This window comes from Limulus polyphemus, unplaced genomic scaffold, assembly GCF_000517525.1.
Source record: "Limulus polyphemus unplaced genomic scaffold, Limulus_polyphemus-2.1.2 Scaffold1807, whole genome shotgun sequence".
NCBI lineage: Eukaryota > Metazoa > Arthropoda > Merostomata > Xiphosura > Limulidae > Limulus > Limulus polyphemus.
In genome coordinates, this window is record NW_013667417.1 from 33,199 (window position 1) to 54,945 (window position 21,747).

General features: G+C 30.3%; 1 protein-coding gene across 1 annotated transcript in view; it reads left to right on the forward strand.

Annotated features, from left to right (window-relative positions):
* Positions 1 to 16,249, forward strand: part of LOC106464997 (dnaJ homolog shv-like) — a 47,312-nt gene extending 31,063 nt beyond the window's left edge. Inside the window, exons 6-8 of the mRNA XM_013925187.2 lie at positions 1,877 to 1,988; positions 5,943 to 6,102; positions 14,760 to 16,249. Of these exons, the coding sequence (XP_013780641.2) occupies positions 1,877 to 1,988; positions 5,943 to 6,102; positions 14,760 to 14,824 (337 nt within the window). The 3' untranslated portion in view covers positions 14,825 to 16,249. The remainder of the gene's footprint in view (positions 1 to 1,876; positions 1,989 to 5,942; positions 6,103 to 14,759) is intronic.
* Positions 16,250 to 21,747: the final 5,498 nt, after the last annotated feature.

Below are 21,747 nucleotides of genomic sequence, written 5' to 3' on the forward strand. Positions count from 1 at the left end.
CTCTCTTGTATACATTTACTTCTGTATATGACATGAATAACCAATCAGAAGCTCAGAATGTCCCCCTAATGGCTTTCTGAGCCATTTTAATGGGTTTGGCGCCATTTCTTTCTTTTGAACCAATATTTCAACGAGGTAGGATGTGACATTAGTCAGCTCGAAATTTCATATTTTTTTAGACTAAAATACATCTTAGTTACTAAGCTTGATAAATTATAGTGGAATTCTATGGTATTAACATAGTAATTTATGATTTTTTAGTTATTCAAATGTATATATAAAACCTATGTGCAAATTTTTTGAAGGCTTAGCTACCAAGTACAAAGGTCTTAACTAGGTCTTAACCTTTCAATTCTAAAAGTGTTTTTAAATTCTATTTTTGTGAAAGCTAAAATTTTCTGGTGTGAAAAGATATCAGGTAAACTTATTTTGATTTAGAGAGTATGTTAGATGAAAGCAAAATATTCCAATACTAAAATCATGATTTATTCAATATCGTTGTTTTGTATTCAAACATAAGTAAACATAAGTAAAAGGGAATGGCGCGGCAATGTGTGATCAACATGAAATTCAAGATTTTACAACCCAATGCTCTCATCAACAAAGTCAACCTGCTTATTCACCATCAGTTATATAAATGCTCAAATTTAAATATGTCAATGTTTTTGATGCATGTAAACAAATCATAAGACTACTGTAACTCATGCTTCTCCACATTGAGAGATGTATCAATCCAGCTAAAATATACTGCTTATGCTTTTTAGACATGTGACAAAGCCACATCCAATTATTACTTGTGCTTTTACAAAATCATGTTTTTTGAACCAGAATGTAATATTCCTGCATTTGAATAAAGGTGCACATTAGACTTGGTAAATGCAGAGAAAGATGTAGCTAATTATCTTGCAGAAATTGCCTACAAAGAGTTGATAGAACAAAGGGTATCTTAGAAAGTAGTGGAATTCTAATTTATTTTTTTTAGGCTGGAACCATTTCTTGACCAAAGCAGTATTTGAAGGATGAAGGGACAATGCTCATACTTGCTTTGTGATCAACTCCAAATTAATGGCATTTCAAGCCTTTATATAGATGAAATATCTCTCCCATTGCTATCCTTTAAGTGTAAGCTCCATCAACATTTGAAAAGTGGCAGGTACATTATACAGACTGAATGACATAACACTAAATTCATACAATTCTTTTTCAAGTTATAAAAGTAGTCATCTAAGATATATTTTCATCTTTTGGTTTGCCTTGCTAGTATCCAGAAACTAGATCTAGTGTGTTGAACCACCAAACCCCCTACAGTCTGTCCAGACATTCATTTGTAAGTGGCTAAGGCAATGCATCAGTATGATGTGTTATTGCATTTGTTTGCCTGAAGTCCACCCAGAGCCTTGGTGTTCATCTATTATTTCTGACAGTCACCAAGCACTCTCCAGAGGTAATATTATCCTGTTCTTCGAAATTGACTTGCGTTTAGCACTGGCAATATTTCTGATACTTCAAGGCAGCTTGAGTGATATTTGCATAATGTCTATAACAGAATAGGGTAAAAGTAGACCAGTTTATACCTATTTCTTGTTGGAAAATCACACATAGCTTAGGCTTATACACAGGCAAATTTGAGGCTTCTGAATACTTCAAAGTAAAAAGATATATATATATATATATAATTTTTTTTTTTTTTTTCAGTTTTTGTTGTGCAAAATATTTGTGTGTGTACATAAAATGTAGTTCAAGTATTTTGTTATATCATGGTTGACTTGTTCTTGCTTTTCTTGAAGTGCAGTCTTGCAAGCAAGTCAACTTGTTCTCATTTATACCCTGGATTAGAAAGTGGTATTTGTTCTAAACTATTTGTTTTTGTTAATAGGCATGCCATTTTTGAACGAAGAGGAGATGATTTGTATACAAACATCACAATTTCACTTACTGATGCACTTTGTGGATTTGAAATGGATATTACTCATTTAGATGGTCACAAGGTGAATATTTAATAAAATCTGTTTTTGACCAAAGTTCTGTGGTATTGAATTGTTATTTTTGCTTGTTTTATGTGCTTTTGTTACAGGGTTTAAAGTGTATTTAAGTGATTTTTTTGTAATTTAGCATAAGAAGTCATTACACTTTAATGTATTTAAGGTTTTTTCAAGTGAAAATTGCCCTGAAGAGACTCATTCTTAGGGTTATCTCCACCTCCATGCCAAACCTGATCCTGTTAACACTTTTTGTTCATTATTTTATATTAACATAATATATGTTTTTCATGAAAATGAATACATGGTAAGAACATATTGGAAACTTGCTGTTAAAAATAACAGCAGGTTTTTCATTACAGTGTTTTAATTACTAAATAGCAAAGTACTTGGTTATAAGAACTCATTTATTTTTGAACATAGAGTTAGTTTTGAATATAGTAATACATGGTAGTATATCAGAATTAGGAGTTTATTCCCTGTTGCTTTACTTCGAAAACCTTAAAAATAACCTGACACTTTCCTTACTGTTGTAAAACATGGTGATCTAAATATATTGTTTGTGTATAAATTACACTGATTTCTATTGTTTCATGATCATGTAGACAAACAATGATTAATAATAAAAAGAAATACTTGTATGAAATTTTTAAACATCTCTTGAAAGTAAAGTACATATATACAACAAAAATACACAATATGAGATTTAAAGAATTCATTTGAGAGATGTAAAAATGTATTATATTGTTAATTGCATGCTTTTTTTTATGTGAGCCATAATTTAATGTACCATAGGTTTCATATTGCATTAAATAGCCCTCAAACCATGAAGAGAATGGATAACTTGACTGTTTGCTCCCAGATAAATGTAATATGGTTTATGATAAGGTGAAAATAGTACAGATCATTACAGTAGTTCCATTTTTTATATTATGGAGTGCTTCATATTAAAACAAAACAAAAAGTTTTGCACTGCTGTTACATCCCCAAGAGTGTGATCACATCCTTTAAAATTTGATTCTTCCAAAGACAATTTATAAATTAGCTAAATCTTGGTATGAATTATATTTATCATTGACCATGTATTTATATGATAGATGTTACATATGGGTTGGAAAGCACAGTTAATTCTGTGATATGAACTGAAAATACTTGAAAAAATACACCCCTTGAGAAAAAAATAGGCAAACTCTTAGTTTTCAAAGTTTTGTCTTCTGTGTTTTGACAGTTTTTAATGACTTTCTTTTACTATTGCAAGTTAAATTATACATGTATACATAGACATATGTCTGAATTGAACATACAAATTTTAAAAAGTTTGTTTTTTACTTGCCAATGCAACTAATTGTAGTGGAATTTTATTTTTCTAGTCTTAAGTTTCAGTGAAATATTCTTCAGCAACAATTTGCATTATTATTTGCTCAATAATGCAAAAAAGTGAGCTACAGAACTTGGCAGTTGTGAATGTACTCTGGTTTGATTCAGAACAAAGAGGAGTTATACATCAGCTCTTTTTAATTACTTGCAGTTTTCTGATATGTTTAAAAAACAGGTCACTGTTGTCATTTTAAACATTTTACTACATTGTTACTCGTAGGTGGGCTTGTTGGGCTAACCAAATATAATTTATTTATCATTGAAGGTAAATAAACAGTCATAGCACGTTATTATAAATCAGATAAATTGAAATGTCTAAATAAAACCCTTTTTAAGTTTTATTTTGTACAAAGTTTTGAATAGACTCCCTTCTTGAGGCAGTAAAGATCATGTTACATTGAAATTAAGCCCCAAAAGAATTACTCAAAGATTATAATGTACAGAGGTTCTAATTACACATGTTCAACATGGAGCAAGAATGGTCACAAAAAATAGTTTAATTAAAACATTTAGTTTTTTGTTTTTTTTGTAAATAGTATTAAAATTAGCAAGAAAATACAAAACAAGTAATGAGAGTAACTGTAATTGGATTTAGATATAAAAACAGAAAAATAATAAACATAAGTTTACAAGATAATAAAATAGTAAAATAAAACAATATTCCAAGGAAATTTTCTGAGAAGGGAAATACTTTTATCAAGGTTAGGTTGAAAAGGATATTTAACAAGAAGTAAATGATAAGTAAAACACATCTAAAGAAAAGTAAATATATATGTAGTAGAGATGGCTGTATGGATATTAAAAACTTTTACTTAAAAACACAAAACCAATAATGTTTTGACCTCCTTAGATTATCGTCATGTTAAGAATGAGATTAGAAAAAGTGTCCGTTATTGATCATGTGTCATAGAAACGACAGTAATGATAGGTGTAAGGTTGTAGGGAGTGTTGTATATATTTAATCTATTATATATGATAGTTAACATTGAGGAATAATTAGTATAAGTATAAAAGTGTTTCTTGGTGCCGATTCATTGTGGGTTCAAGTTACAAGAACTTAAACCCACATTGAACCAGCACCAAGCAACAGTGTAAATTCAACAGTATGAAGACCTTATTAAGTTCAACTTCAAACTCAGTCAGGGAAAATTGTGGGTCCATTTTTTTCTTGCCTCAGAACCTGCATATATACATAAACCATGCTATTTAGCTATGCAACTTATTGGTATGTTTTAATATAACCTTGTCAGGTCACTCTTTTATCTGGTGATAATTTTTTATATTTTATGATAATTAGATCATGTATTCTTTTATAAATAAAAAAAGCAACAGCTTAATGTCTACCATCAAAATAGAGTGTCATTGTTTGCAGGTCCTTTTCTGTACTATCAGAGTCTGAAGTTTTTATTACATTTTAAAGGATAAGCTAAGGTGGTATTGACTAGATAGAATTGTGTTCAGTATAAGTGTGTCCTATGTATGAATAGGCAAGTCTGGAAAATCTCAATTTGCCTAGATAGTTAAAAAAAAATGTTTTGGAAATAATATGGCTACCTTGAATTAGACTTCATACTGTTGAGGCAACCTAGTAGTCAAATCCAAAAGTACGTAAGGCTTTGTGAAATTTTATTGAATATAATTATATTTTCAGATATTTTAAGTGAACTAAGATATACTTTCATATGAATAACCAGTTTAGTGATATGTATTAAAGGCTCTTTGAGCATTATTTATTTTTCTCTTTCTCTCATTTATAAAATTATTTATTGTTTGTTTAATGTGTAATGCCTCGGTGTTGTAATAATTTTTTTATCAGTTTTTTTTTCAATCACTGTTTCTATGACTGTGAATGCATAATTAAAATTCTGGTCATAGTGAAACTACCTTCAGGGATATTTTAACAGTTTATTGATCTGGCAGATTTGTATTCGTGAAAAATTATTCTGTTTATATCTATTTTTGCATGGTTACTTCTTGTGCAAGATGTGATAATGATTTTCTTGTTTTTTGTTTGCTTTAATTTACGTTATACTTCAGCAAACTGCTTTGATATGGTACGACAATATTTGAATGTGAGAGAAAATATATGATGTCAACTGTACAATACAATTGCACCATGTCCATGATACATATGTGAACTAAGTGTTAATAGTTTTTTACAGAAAGAATTTTCCATAGTTTGTCAGTTATATACATATAGTGAACTACTTATTCTAGTGAGTAAGGATTTGTTCGGTATATGTTTCTCAGAAGTTAAATCAAAAAGCTTTCTTGGGGATTGCTATCATATGATACATTTGTGTAATAATTAATAGCAAATTATAATATCAGTGAAAAAGATAAGATTTCAGTGGTGCTTTTTTAACAATATGCAGATAAACAGATAGAAAATGCATAACATTCTGTGTGTAAAATGAAATTACACTGAGGAGAAAGTAATGAATGTACATCCTTTTTTAAGTTTTAATGGAAACAACATGGGCAATATTGCACATATATACAAGTACTTCTTACACTGGTTCCTTACATAAACTTTCAGTATTATGATTTACAAAACTAGTAGATTAATTTATGTTAATATTACAGGTTCATGTATCAAGAGATAAGATAACTTGGCCTGGAGCCAGACTTAGGAAGAAAAATGAGGGAATGCCAAACTATGAGAACAACAATGTTTTTGGAACTTTGTATATTACATTTGATGTAGATTTTCCAAAAGGTCAACTCAGTAAAGAAAATATAGAAGGTAAAGTCAATTATTGTTTGTTATATGTATGGCTTAATATCAAAAGTTTTTTTTTAAATCTGTTTTATCTTATCTCTTTATGTATATTTGGCTTCCATTTATATTATGTAGTAATCATAACCATACTTAAATAGAGCAGTTTGTTGTATATATGTAGTCATGTGGAAAAAACAAAATTTTGAAACTGAGAAAAAGCTACTTTTATAACAAAATTGTGTTTCAGGCAGGAGAACTAGGAACATATACTTTTGTTACCTTAATCTAATTTAATCCATTTGCCATGGGCATCTTCTTCTTCAGTGCATGTCACAAGGTTTTAGTGAGTTACATTCAAAATTTGATTAAACTACTTTATCATAGTAAATGAATAAATCTGGCATACAAATTCAGCTAATAAACCAAATTTTAATAGTATATAAGTTTTAAGTTCTTAATTTTATAAGAAGGCAGTATTTAAAAATGTCCTGAATTTTCCCTAGTGTGAGAAATGTGACATATTTTTCTAGGCATCCCTTCTTCTCTATTTCATGCCCCACCCTTCCAATAAATATGAAATTTTATGTAAGTTACTCACTTTAAAATCGACATTGCTCATACAAAGCATAATTTTTATAGCCGTTAATCTTGTTTCGTTACAGAGCATCAAACAAAAAACAGACCCCTCTTGCCACACCCACCTGGCACATCTTCTCTTTTAGGATTTGTTAATAGTTCTCTCTTATGTTTAATTTTATATTATCTATAACCAATAGGAAGCCAAGGTTTTCATCTATAAAATGACGTATTACATTGTTTCCTGAATGGAAAATTGTCAATTTCACTGTTAGTACAAACTTGGTTCCCATGGGAAAGATAACAACTAGTTTTGATGAATTTGTAATAGCTCTTGTTGCATAGTTAGAAAACCAGAAAAACTGTGATAGTTAGGGGAAGTTTCTGCTTTTTTCATGTTATTATTCTATGTTCTTTAGTGTATTATTTAATTAAATAAAAATTATTTAGTACATTACTACAATTGGTATAAAAAAAGTAGAGTTAAGTGTCATTAACAATCAACAGCAAAAAAAAGACCCAGGTAAGTACTTTTTTCTTGTTTTTCATGTTTATTTATTTATTATTATAAAAGTACCTAAAATGTAAAAATAGGGATCTCTTTAGGTAAGGTTAGGTAAAATAAATAATAATATTAATATAATAAAAATGTTTCATGAGGCACACACGCAAGCAGCTCGTGTGTAACGTAATTCAAAGTGTAATGTGAGCTGCATGTTCCTCAAATGATTTACAACTTATAATGGTGCGAATAGTAGTTAGACACAGTTCAAAGGGCAATAAAACCATAAGATTTAAGTATAAATAGATGTATACTGTTACGAGTTCAAAGCTACTTAGGATAAACAAATGTAGATTCATGTTACAATTTGAAGGCATTCTAGAAAGAAAAAAGGCTAATTTAGACTTTGTTTTTTCATAGTTACAAGTTAGAGTTAGGGTAGAGGAAATAACAGAAATATAAAGTTTTACTGAAAACAAACACTTGAAATGTATTTAGGAGGTTTTAGAGATTACACAAATGAAATTTGAGGTTTTTGAGATGAAGAAAGGTATGTACATGGATTATTTACGCATGGATTATTGAAAACAAATACTCTATATTCATGGACAAATCTTTTTTTTTTTTAGTTTATTAAAAATACTTCACTAAAAAAATCTGATTTTTTTGTATGTGAAAGACTTATCATCGTTACTGAAGACTGACAAATTTTGTGAAGATATACTTACTATATTAAAAGTTAGTAGTATCATATCTATAAAGTCTCTAAATGAGTACAAAGAGGTTACGTGGCTGGTCAAATTGACTGAGCCCATGTTGAGATGGTTAACATGAAGGACTTTGCACTTGCACTAGTAAAATGTAAAGACTATATGTTCACAGACAAGTTTTTATCAGAATTGCTTGGGTAAGAAAAATTTTTATTTTTTTTTGTACAAAAGTCTTGTAATGTGCACTGAAAGTCTGCCAGATTTTGTGAAGATACACAGAGTGTATTAAAGATTATAGTTTGGAAACTATAACAAGTACAAAATGGTTACTAAATTGGTCAGTTTGACTGCCCCCGTGGCGAGAGAGTCAAACCCCTATAAAGCCATACACACAAAATATATGTATTAATATTAGTGTCACTGTTAGCTTCTGTTTTGCATGAAAGATAGAAAAGTTGTACAGCATTGTGCCGTCCATACTTTGATATTCTCTTAGTCTAGCCTAAAAATGTTAATTGTACTATAGATTACTACAGTACCTTTTGTAGTTGAAAAACTATTTTGTTTATGAATTTGGCTAAGGTTTACAATATTAATGTTTTTTACATCCTTAAAAACTTGATGCTATGTTTTGAAACAACTTGGTTTAGACCCTATATGAGAACAGAAGAAAAACTAGGCAACAAAAGTCCATTGGGCCCAACAAAGAAACCAGACCAGCATTTATGTAACTTCTGACATCCATAAAATTATCAAGCATATATTTAAAATAGTTTTTAACTAACAGCACACATTATGTCATCCACCAAACAATGAAACGAGTTGATAAACATAACAGGAAAAATTTAAATATTTTTTAGGTGATTCTGTATCAAAGTGATGACAACCTCCTGAACTTATTTTCTGTAGATAGACCTCAGAGGGAAACTGCTTTGTAATCTTTCATCACTTCCAAACGTTTATCTGAAAACTTGGCTTTTATTGATCATCACACACAAATCCACATTCTCTACAACTTAATATCTCTCACATACAAGAAAAAAAAGTTCTTTCTAAATTGTCATGCCCAAAATGTATTACTTTCAATTTTGAAACTTTTCCAAATATTAATCTACATAGTAAAACTGTCCAAGTTTTTGCATTTAGTAAACACTTTTTGAAGAACCAACCTTCCTAAACAGTTTGGTATTATCAGCATATGTAAACATCTTTCCTTATACAATTATTAAAGATCCAAAACCAGACCCTTGAGATATTTCTTTGGTCACATTTTCCAAATAACAAACTTCTGTTTTGTAACTTAAATCCAGTTTTTAATCCACATTTGTAATATTCCCTCATTTCAATAACAATTTTAACTTAGTAATTAACCTTTTGGAGAGGAATTAACCTTATCAATAAACTTGTGAAAATCTAGAAACTCAAAATCAGTAAGGAGTACCCTTATCTAGATAAACAAATGTCCTACAAAAACAGTTAAGAAAATTTCTTTAGAAAGTCATACTAAGAATTTTGAATAAAATTCAAACTTTGAAGGTGCTTTTTCAAGCTATCCTCAACAATGAATTTTATTTGTTTATGAATAACAGAAATCAATATAATTTATCTGTAATTTTAAAGGTCTTTCTTGAGCCTTTTTTTTTAATTCAATTGGATTAGGCCTAACTGTATACAGACATTGTGAAAGTTGTATATTTAAAAAGATGAAGAAAGACTTAAGACAAAACATGACAAGATGGATGCGCCAGTTCAAAAAGTTTTTCAAATATTTCTATTATTAAAACATAAATTATAATTAAGTAATAAGGTCAAGCAAAAATGTTTCTGATAACATTCTGGAACAAAGAGATAGATTTAAAAAAAATTGCACAAAAATTGAACACTATCAGCAAATAAAACATTGTTCAAGCCTAACTTAAACACCACTTTTTTATATGTATATAAATCTTACCCAAGAGGATCCATTATATTGTTTGCTTTTATATATTTCTCTTGTATTTTACTGCATAACATGCATTTCAACTTTTTACCACCATTCACTGGAAGCTTGGTTGATAACATGCAAAAATAAAATTTCCTTATAGACATACAAACTTTTATTTAAGACCAATAAATTGTTCAGCATTGCTAACCAACCTAATATTTAAATTTCCAGTAAAACACACACAAGTAAGAAACTGGATGTACAATCGTGAATTAAACCTTTTTTTTTAAAGTAACCCATAGAAAGAAACATAGCAGTCTTCAATTCTATGAATAAAACTGAGCTTTTAAACTTTAACAGAGCTTCTTCAATAGAAGTGCAACCTTGTGTGGCATTGTAAAAATTACCCCTAACGTTTATTGCTAATTTTCAAGCATGCTAGTTTCACACTTTTTTAACAGCTGTATTTGTGACTATTCATATTGATAAGATAGCTTGAAGTGCTACTACAAACTATCATCAGCCTGTACTTTCAAGACACCACTATGACTACAGACATTTTTTTTATTCATAGTCAGCTCAACTGGACTTTGTCATGACAAGGTTTGGCAGACAGGAAAGAGTTTGTGTAATTATTTCTCCACTCATCTGAACAGACAATACTTTCAAATGATTTTTTTTTGTCAAATTCTCTGTATAGTTCATATATAATTTCAGAACCTTTTAGTCTATATGAGGAAAACATCAATTTTTTTTTATTTTTGAAGTTTTAAACATGTTCAGAAAACATACTCCCATCAGGTACTTAAACGTTGTATTGTTTTTGTTGATGTTATTTTACATGCATGGGGTCCCCTGGTGGGAAAGCGGTAAGTCTAAGGATTTACAACGCTAAATTCAGGGTCTCGATTCCCCTTGTTGGACACAGCAGATAGCCAGATGTGACTTTGCTGTAAGAAAAAAATGCAGAACCTCACAATTTACATGCATGGCTTTTTCAAGCCTGAGGACTATTCATTTTATCACAGAATAGAAGGAATGTGGTGCTAGTGGTTGTTTTTTTATTTCTGTATTGAAAATTGTAGTATTGATCAGGTTACCAGAAACACAACAATTGATTACTTGGACTAATATAATACAAAAAATAAATCAAATAATTAGTAATATTTAAAAATGTATAAGAGTTTTTTTTTTCTGGTTCAGTAGATCCATCCAGTAAGTGATGGATGTAATCTCTCCAGAGTTTTCGCATTCATAGCTAAAAATTGTTTAAGCCAAGTTAATATATGGCAGCAAGTATACTTGTATAACTGCCTTGTTTAACTTTCATGCTACAGGCTTGACGGATTACACCAAAAAATGACCATCACTATAACGTTTAATATGCTTTGTGTATCTTAACAAAATTTGGTGATTAGTGATTAAAGACATAGTATTCAAAAACACACAAAATCCACTTCAAGATTTCACTCAACTTCATTGTCGCCTGCTGTTCTGTGCTGCACGGTGAGCATCCTTTAATTGAGATGTATGTTCAGGATGTGTTGGGGTACTGCCATGTTATGCTTTGTCTTCTTCCTTACAGAGAATTGGTATCTTCAGGCTGTTTTAACAAAGTCTTTTTTTGTAATAGCTCCCAAGCATAGATTTGTGCTAATTTTTGACTTATTTTTCACAGGCGTTGATAGGGTGTGAATGAACTTCCGTGTCTATAGCAGAAAAAGTACCAAAATTTAGGAACTATTTACACCTATGTTAGCAATTAAATTCAGCTAAAATGGTGACAGGCAATTAAAAGAGAAAAAATGGAATGGAATTGTGTAATTTGAGAAGTTCAGAGAAATTGAGTGTGACTGACAGACTGACACTTGGCTTTTATGATTATGATTGTGACGACTTTTATAATTTTTCATGACAATGTGATTAAATGACAGTAAAAAGATTACAATTTAAAACAAGGAAGTTAAATATGTTGAAAATGTTTATTTAGAGTAAACAATGGGTTAATTAGTGAGAAACACTATTGCCTCGATTATCCTCTGTTTCTGTTATCCATGATTTTTTGCTTTCCCAGAACAAGCACCGGTGCATATTTATTTACTTTCACAGCAACAAGTGCATGCTAACTATCACATGATATCAACAACCACTTGATAGTATTGCTTAAACTAACTGCCTTTGGTCCCATATTAGTCTAAACACGGCTCTGATTGGTTGAATTGAAAGAAAGAAGAAAAACAAAATGCCCCAAAATTAGTAATGTGTTGTGCAACTGCAGAGCTTCATTCCTGAAAATGCATGAATCCACTATTAAAATCCTATAAACAAAGTTTGATTCAGGACACAAAGAACATGAAAATAGTTCCATATCTCCAAGAGTCCAAAACTGTTCTAGATTCGAGTTCTATTTATCACAGCCCTACGCATGAATAAAATGGTAGAAAATGCCAGGTGCCACGATGAAATCTTTAGTCGCTGTGGTGACCTGGTACCCAAAATTTGTCAAGACCTAACTTAAACTTATCAAATAGAGCTTGTGATAACTACATTATACAGTACTAAATGTATTGCTTTCTGTAAGGCTCATTAAATAGATTTAAATAAAACTAATTTACTGCAGTATATCTACTAATGTTATGTAATTAGAACAGTGTAATTATTTACCAAGTAATGCTGAAATTATGCTCCCTCTCTCCCCACTGGTTAGCAAAAAATAGCCCCTTGTCATCATCTGGTTTGTTGTCTTCCATCCCCAATCCAAATCAATGCATTTAACACAGTCAAAGACATTGGTCATAAGAGTGTTTCAGAGCATGCACTCTCACAGTTGATCATGGTACAGCATTGCAGTGGTTCTCATCCTGGGAGTGATGCAAACTGTGTACTCTCTCCACTCTCTTCAGAAACCAGTGGGTTGGGGGTGAAGATGGCAGAATATGTACTTGGTATGTCCACTATGTCTATTAAAATATACTGTTTTGATATGGAAGGTTACAAGCTGAAACTTGGTCACTTTGTCCGAAATTATTTAGTGTACTATCCAAAAGAACAGATATTTGAGAAAAAGCAAATGTTTGGCATTCAAACAAGCTACTTAAGAAGGGAATGAAGTAACAGAAAAGTATTTCAGCATTTCTGTGATGCACAAGAACTGCATTCTTCTGGATTCTGTGAACAAGCTGCAGATCATAAGCCACTGACAATGCAGACCATCAGTTCTCCTGGGTCATAGATTATGAAAATTGGAATGTAGGTTAGTAAAAATCCATTCTGTAGAGTGACTAATCTAAGGACACACTGTTGCCATCTGATGATTAGATGCATTTTGGCTTCAGCTAAGATACAATAACATTATTGCATCACTGACAGATGATGGTGATATCATTTGGGACTGTTTCAGTTTGTGGAGACTCAGTTCATTGATGGTAGTGGAAGGAAACATCATTAACTCAAGGTGACAGCATTGGTGCAGCTGCGTGAGGAAGTTCCAGACTTCTAACATCAGGATAATGCACCTTGTATGTAATTCTAGATTGGTTTAAAGTAAATGAAATCTACAGTCTTCCTTAACCAGCACAGATATGAATACAATTAAAACAACTTAAGACAAATTAGAACAATGTCTGTAGCGACCATAAGAGGGACCCCAAAGCTGCTTAGAAGGAGGAATGAAAGGCTATTGAAACCCATGGGCACCACAGATTGATCAGAAATGTTGGTAGGAGGTTTTTAAACATGTTACATATGATTTTCAGATAGATGACATTGCCATTTAACTTAAATAGTTTGCTGTAAAAATTATTAACTCCATAAAAATAGTTCTAATATTTTAAAACAATTTTTTGTTACTGGAGTATTCATTTTCTCAGTGTAGTTCTGTCATAAATGCCATATAGATTCAGATTGGTAATTGTATGGTGATTTACTGAATTGCTTTAATTAAGACTTTGAATCAAATTTATGCTACTTTAAAGGTTTTTATGTATAGTTGTAGCTTTTTTCTTTTAATTTAAATCAGTTGTTACCCAAGAAAAACACAAGCCTAAAAATCCACGTTGCATTAATTTTTTTTAGTGGGTGTTGAATTGTTCTGTATTTAATTACATTTATTGAAAATGAAGCAGCAAAAGCAAATATAAGTATGTATAAGAAAATCTAAATAATCTGTGTTTGTAAAGTTCTAATGTACAGCTTCAGTTAGATGGTGATGGAAGTTATTTTAGAACATATTTCTATGACTTTGTATGCAGCTATTTGGGAAAATTTAGTGTACTGCTATAGTTTTTCTGTGTTTTAGTTATTAATCTGACAAAACAAAAAGCAAAAGCTTGATTAATTCTAGTCTTACAAATTATTGAGTAGTGCTTTTAGTTTCATGTTTAATTTCCCAGTTCATAGTTTAAGGAGAAAATTGATGTATTTAATGATATTTTTTGTTTAATAAGTCAAATGCATAATCGGTATAGTGCAAAAAGGCTTAAGTCGTTGGATAAAGATTAAAAGAAAAAGCTATTATGTACATGAAATTTGACATTGTGGATATCAAGGAGCTTAAGCATAATTGAATTACAAAGAAGGCATTTTAAATCAATATTTTATGTCATCAAACATATTAAAGTATTGTATGTAGATAATTTTAATATTTCATGTACAACTGTGTTTGAATCAAAGTTCATTGAATTATCCTTCTAATAATAAAAAGCTGTGTAAAATTTATCTGTAAACTCAGTTTGGCTTCAGAGAGAATTTAGTTTGCAACATAATTGGGAAAATACAAGTCACTTAAACATGCACTCAGGCTATTTAGGTTGTTTTTTTTTTAAGAATACTAAAATTTTCAGTACTGTCAGAATGCTTGCTGTTGATATCTATTACAGAAATTTGTTACATTTAAGTAATTAACTAAAAGCAACATTAAATTTTTAAGTTCATAAATTCTAACTTGCAATTAAAATCTGGTTTATTACAGCTATTAAAAAGATATTTCAAGAAGAGACCAAGACAAAAGTGTACAATGGACTGCAGGGATATTGAATAAATCCAGTATTTAAAGGGACCATAAAATATTGTGAATCAAATTGATAACTTTCGTATACAAAATAATGGAATGTACAGTGGAATTTGCTGTTTGACATTTAAATCCATGATATGGGTTTGCAATGAAAGTTTATATGTATAACAAATAGTAATTTATAGTTTGTGCATTAAAGTGTTTCTAAAATAGTTTTTAGCTCTAATAATTGATTAAAGAAAATACAGTTGCACACATAATATAAAAACCAAACCCCTTTATTTTTGGTATGTAGAGATTTCCTTGGGAAATGTATCCTCAGGTTTTGTTTCAAAATACAGAACTTTATTGAAGTACAGCTTGTGTTACTATTTTTTAATACTTAAATATATTTCTCTTTTCAAACAGTATGAAATAATTTATTTCATGTTTTTGATAAATTATTCCATTCTTTTCTAGTTCAAAATCTAATTGTAATAGTATTATAATTTTTGGATGTCTTTGTTTTTCTCATATTATCAGAAGTATCCGTATAATGAACAAGTTTATTAGCTGAATAATGATACATTTATTTTTGTGAATTTTGCAAGTCCCACACAACTTTTTTACAGTGTTATAAGATACAGCTTTTCAAGTGATTTCATGGAGAAGTGAAAAGCTGTATACTGTATAATATTATAACATGCACTTACCTGTAAATAACAGTGTAGTTTATAACAATTCAAAAAACTTGCATCCCTGTTAGAAAATGTCAGTCTTGCTTAGTAGTCTTCATAAAGTAACTGATGATACTATGTTTAAATACTTGTGAGGAACTGTACACTTTGAAAATTGTTTCTTGAAAAAATGAGTGACATTGATTATTTGAAGAAAAGCTAATATCTTATACATATATTTATGTCTATTAAGAAGTAATTTGTTCTCAAACTAAAAATTTTCCCATTTTATTCAGAAAGATATTCATATAGATTGAATTTATGAAAAAGTAATCCCTGTTTTAATCGTAACTCTATGTTTGGTTACACATTATTTTCAAACATGACATTTTGAAGCCTGTTCAAAGAAAGCATTGATTAAGAAAATATTTTCATATAGAAGTTTTTAATAATTTTGCACTCTATATTAAAGTATGGATTATATAAAACCTAGACATTTCTTATCAGTTAGTTATTGAGGAAAGATCAACTAGGCTATTTAAGAAGTTAAGCATATGCTATAGGAAGTGGTAACAAGGAAAAATTTGTCTTAGTTATACCTAGTTTCTTTTGTCCTGATTGACATTTCTTAATGTTCTTAACAAGTTTGCTAATTCTTCATCACTATTCATACTGTATCTGTTAAAATCGTTTATAGCATGAAACTGTGACATGTAGTAGTGTGTTGGAGCCTGGATTGGTAGTGCCACCATTCTGAAAATAAATTGTGTGCTCTTCATGCTTTCTTTCAAACATTGTGTTCTTGTGATTATCTTTTTTTTTTTTTTCAATCAGAAAGTCTGAATGTTATTTTTATACCAAAACGTATGAACATAAAATTCATACAATGTAATATTTTCATGACATTTCTCTGTAACTAAGGAAACACACATTGAATTTTGTATTGTACATACAAAACAAACTTGCTCTAAATGTTTGGTCAGTTTAAAGATATTTTGAATATAGGTAGAAACATGTTAAGAAGCATTATCCAATTGAACAACCAATAAGTTTTTCCAAAACCATTTCTTTTGAGAGAATGGATATTACTGTTTCTGATTTCCCTTTGGTTCCAGCATTTTTTGTAAATGTTCATGAGAAAAGGTAGTGAAAAACTGTTAAAATCTCTTAAGGAATTAAGTATCTAGTGATAGTTTGGGGATTAATTCATAAATAATCACTTTTTTAGACCTGATATTCTGCATAAAAAATATTCACATCATAAACTTGTGCTTTTACATTTGGAACTTTGGGTTTTTTAAAGTTGCTATGTAACTCTGTGTATAAAAAAACTGATACAAGTTTAATTAATTTCACGTTTTAAAATCTCCATAATCATGGTTTTTTTACAAGCTAAGGATTTCAATTTATAATAAATGATATAAAACTCATATTGAATGTGAATTAGTTTTTGATTGTTTGTTTTAAAGATGAATATTTCATGCAAGTATTTCTTTAGTGTTCAAAGATTCAGTGTTTTCTTGTATAGCCTTTGTGAAATTGGTAGTAAATGTAATTGTTGCTTGTGTAAAAATGAAAGTCTCAAATCAAATTGTTCATTGTACTCCTCAGTCAAAATGAAAATTTGAAATTTTGTTAAAAACCTTAAACTTTCAAAAATTGGATAAAATCCAAGAAACAGTTTATTCTGAAAGAACCCAACCACTTTTATTTAAGCACACAGCTGATTTAAGTATCACAAAGTAGAATATTTTATTTTTACTTATGTAATAGTATTAGACAGTAAAGTATACCAGATAATGTAACGGTGAAAAGGAAGGCATAGCTTCACCATGTATTGCACATTTAAAAATACAATACTGTTATATATGTTGTCATGAAAACTTAATGTTGTCAGTTACTACATAACTTGTGTTCACACATTAAAATGCAATTTTTGTACATAAATGCCCCAAAAGTTAGATCTTAATTTCCTCAAAATTACAGTAGCAACCAACCTTTTGGTATGCCCTACAACATACAGAATATAATTAAACTTTCCGAGTACCCTGGAAGCTAGAACTTTGTAAACTGAGCTTAACATTCTCTAATGTAAAACTGTGAATACTTTTAACATGAATCATGCAGAAGTGCAAAATTATGTGGAATACTAATGCATTATTTTGTGAAAACTGCATATGAAAAACCAATTTAATAAAATAAGTTAACATTACTTATTTTTTATTATTAGGTACGGAAGTTTAAAACAAGAAATTTCAATAGGAGATGTAGTTTGTGGACTGTATATGCAGTATAATTGTTTATGTTAGTGATTGCCAAGATAAGTACATGTGGAATGCTGTTGATTGAAACAGTGTAGCTAAGAGAACTGCAGCTTCGATAAATATTATGTACTATTACAATAGTGAATCAGTTTTTAAATTGATTATATGTTTAATAAGAGAGATTTCCTTAAAGTATTTTGTTTTAGTGAATTGTTTATGTTGCTACATTGTTTCAATAGATTTCCAGAAGTGTTTCAACAGTGTCATGTAATTTATTTATTTTGAAAATCAATAAGCAGCAAATTTTCATTCTCAAAGAAATTTTAAAATCTAATTTTATGCATAACATTTAAGTGAAGATGTTGTTTTTTAAATTTACTGAGTGGTTTCAAGGTACCTTAGTTTGTAAGTACATTGCACCAACACTTGTGACATTCCATAATCATAATTGTATAGCTTCAAATAGCATTAAACATTTCTTGTTTCCTTTAATGTCTATGTCATGAAGTTAATTCCATCACACAGAAATTATCTTACTAAGAAAGTTTGTTCATGAACCTGGTTTGAACCCATCCAATACCACAAAATATTCTCTGTATTTTAACTGTGGGTGCATTATAAAAATTTCATTGTGGTGCTACTGACTTTCTGCCTTTTCTGTGGTCAGTAGTTCAAAATTAGGGGTGGTAGCAGATAACCTTAGTAGCTTTGCCATAAATACTAATAGATATTTGTATTCACAATTCTGTTAGAAATGTTTTATCATTATTGAAATAACTCAAGTGTTTTTGAGCACAATACAGGTAAGTCAAAGTTTCACTTTATCAAAGTGTTTGTGGCTTTTATTATACAACAAAATGAACATCCTGTGAATTAATAGCATAATAAATCCTTAACACAAAAAATTCTGTTTGAACATTAATCGTGTTTTATTTCACACCTTCAGGAAAGTTTTTATTAAAGAACTAGTGAATGATAAAGTTTGTTACTATACGAGGTCATTTTTTACATTTTGACTTAAGTTGTGCTTTATCCACTGATAGAGGTTTCTATTTAATATTGCCCTTTTCTTGTGCATTTAGTGAATGTGAGATAGTTTTTTTGTAAAATATGGTTTTAATATCATGCATTTATATATTAGAAGAAATATGTGTAGTTACAAAATCAGAACTTTCATCAAGATTTGATTTCACTGTAGAAATGTTGTTTTATCACTAGCATACATCACCCAAGCTTTGCTGTGGAGTTCAAAGGTTCCCTCATGATTCACAGAGGTCCCAGTGTACCAGTGAAGTTCCTCTCCTCCATTATCTCTTGTTTATTTCTATAGCTACACATTTTGGATGTACTCGCTCACTTTATTGCCTGTAAAACATGTATCTTTATCATCTGTGGACAGCTCAGTCCACCATGCTATATCAGCCATAATAGGTATAGCTGTGCTGCCCACTGCTACAATTTTTGTGGCAACAACTAACACAGCTTACCTTCTGATCCACCCCCATGCCCATTTCCTTTACTACTGTTTGGTAGTTACACAAACAGAGCTCTGGGTTCCAGTAAAAAAGAACAGGAGCCAAGATTGTAGAAACTGGTTCCTACACACAAGCTGATCCAGGTTAGTAGAACACCCAGAACTTCTGACCGTGACAATAAGTTAATACTTAATCAATACTCCCTTGGAACTTCTTTCAGATGCCATTTTAGTACTAGCTAGGTGCAATTACTAAGGTTTTATCATATGGATGTTAAACTTTTCCTCATCTAGTAGCACATTCACAACCTGCATTTTCATGCATCTTTAACTGTACCTTGTATTGAAACAATGTTGAGAAAATATTCAGTAAAATTATATGCTTATAAAGTATTTCATTCTGCATGACTGAAAATATCCCATCACAAAATAAAACACTATCTGCACCAAGTTTACATATAATTCAAGTTACTTTTCTTGAATATTATATACTGTTGATGGGTTTCACCTGCTGATAAATATTTTGATTCAATCCAATTTAGTATCTTACACTACTTTTACTGCAAGATAGTAGGTAAAATTGCATTTTCCTCAGAGTTAGTGACAATTTTCTTGTTACTTTTATCTTTCCATAAAAATCCACTACCTATCAAATATTTTGCCATCAAAGTTTAAACATCCTCTCACTAATAATAATGAAAATAACAGATACCTTGTATCTGTAATAACACCTCTATGGTTAATAATCACAGTTAACTTCATATAATAAGTCTTAATGTTCAGACCAAATCCTTTACTCACATGTTACCTAATAGTTGTGTTTCTGTATAATTGTACCATTCTTGTTATATAATAGTCATGGTTAAATTTATGTAATTTTCATATACACATACATTTATTTATATATACACATAGATCAACATTACATATTATGACATACTCTAAGACTGCCCATCTCACATGCATATTACTTTGATAGCTTTCTTGGGTTAAACTTATTTCTCAACTACTGTGGTTGTAACATGCAGCCACCCACAAGCTGTCAAACCAAGGTTTTTATTTTCAGACATCATGAAATATGTAATCATTAAAAGAATTCAGCTGAACTGCTATATATATGTATCAATATACATTTGCAGAAATATATATTGCATCAATGCTTTTGGAGGAGTTGTATACACAATAAAATATACTACAGAGAATCTACAGGTGCATAAGCATCCTTGAAATTGAGAAAGGAATTTCAAATGCTTGAAAAGGGGATTTTTTTTTTTTTTTGCAAAATTACTTGAAAATATAATAAGATATATCGATATATCTAACTAATGCATGTTACAGAGTTGAGGGCAATAAGTAAAGTCTTTCCTTTTTAGTCTACATTCATATGTTGAACAAATTAATAGGAATTTTATAAAAGTTCAGTGAAATTTTTATGTAGATTTTAGCTTCCAAAAAGTGCTTGAAAAACATTCTGAGAGTGCTTGAAATCGATCCGAGCAATTCAGTATGAACCATGAATCTAGCGAGGATTATGTTGTATGTTACATAGAATATCTGTCACTCGACTAAATCAAGCAGTTTTTTCAAATTGCAATACAATGTTTGCCTCAGTTGCACACAAAGCCACGAGTTTATCGACCAAGCAACTGGCCTAACTGTGTATGATTAGGTTTAATCGTAAATGGAAACGAGATCAAACAAAATGACTGCATTAATTCTGAGCTGGTTAAGAAAATATTGGGAAGTTTTAAAAATGATAAGGCTCCTGGGCCAGATAATATTCCTCCAAGGGTTTTGAAGGAGATTAAAGATTGTATATGTGAGCCACTTGCTACTATTTTTTGTCAGTCCTAGAATAGTGGGCAGGTACAAAGGATTAGAAGTTGGCTAATGTGACTCCACTTTTCAAGGGATGTGATAAAAATTGTCCCAGTAATTATAGACCCATTAGTCTTACATCAGGTGTGGGAAAAATTTTGGAAAGTTTGTTAAAAGATGCTTTGCAAAGTCATTTAACAAAGTTTAGAATTTTATTGGATAGTCAACATGATTTCGCTAAGGGAAAATCTTGCCTTACAAATCTTTTGACATTCTTTATGCAGGTGAGAGCAAGGGTTTAGATTTGGTGTATCTGGATTTTCAGAATACATTGATCCATAAAAGGCTTTTAACAAAAAAAAATAGCTCTATAAGTGTGGGGGATAAGTTAGCAAATTGGATAGAAGTGTGGCTGTATGGAAGAAAGCAGAGGGTTGTTACAAATGGAGTTCAGCCAAACTGGATTAATGTCACAAGTGGGGTACCTCAGGGCTCAGGACCTTTGCTCTTTTTGATTTACATCAGTGACATAGATGAAGGAATAGTCAATAAATTACTTAAATTTGCAGATGATATTAAGTTAAGGTCTTGGGTGTTGCTAGCTGTGAAGAAGATGCTGCTGATTTACAAAAGGATTTAGATCAATTAGTGAGTTGGGCAAATAAATGGCAGATTGGTGTTAATTATAATTGCAAGATAATGCATGTGGGTTATAATTTAAATTATAAGTATAA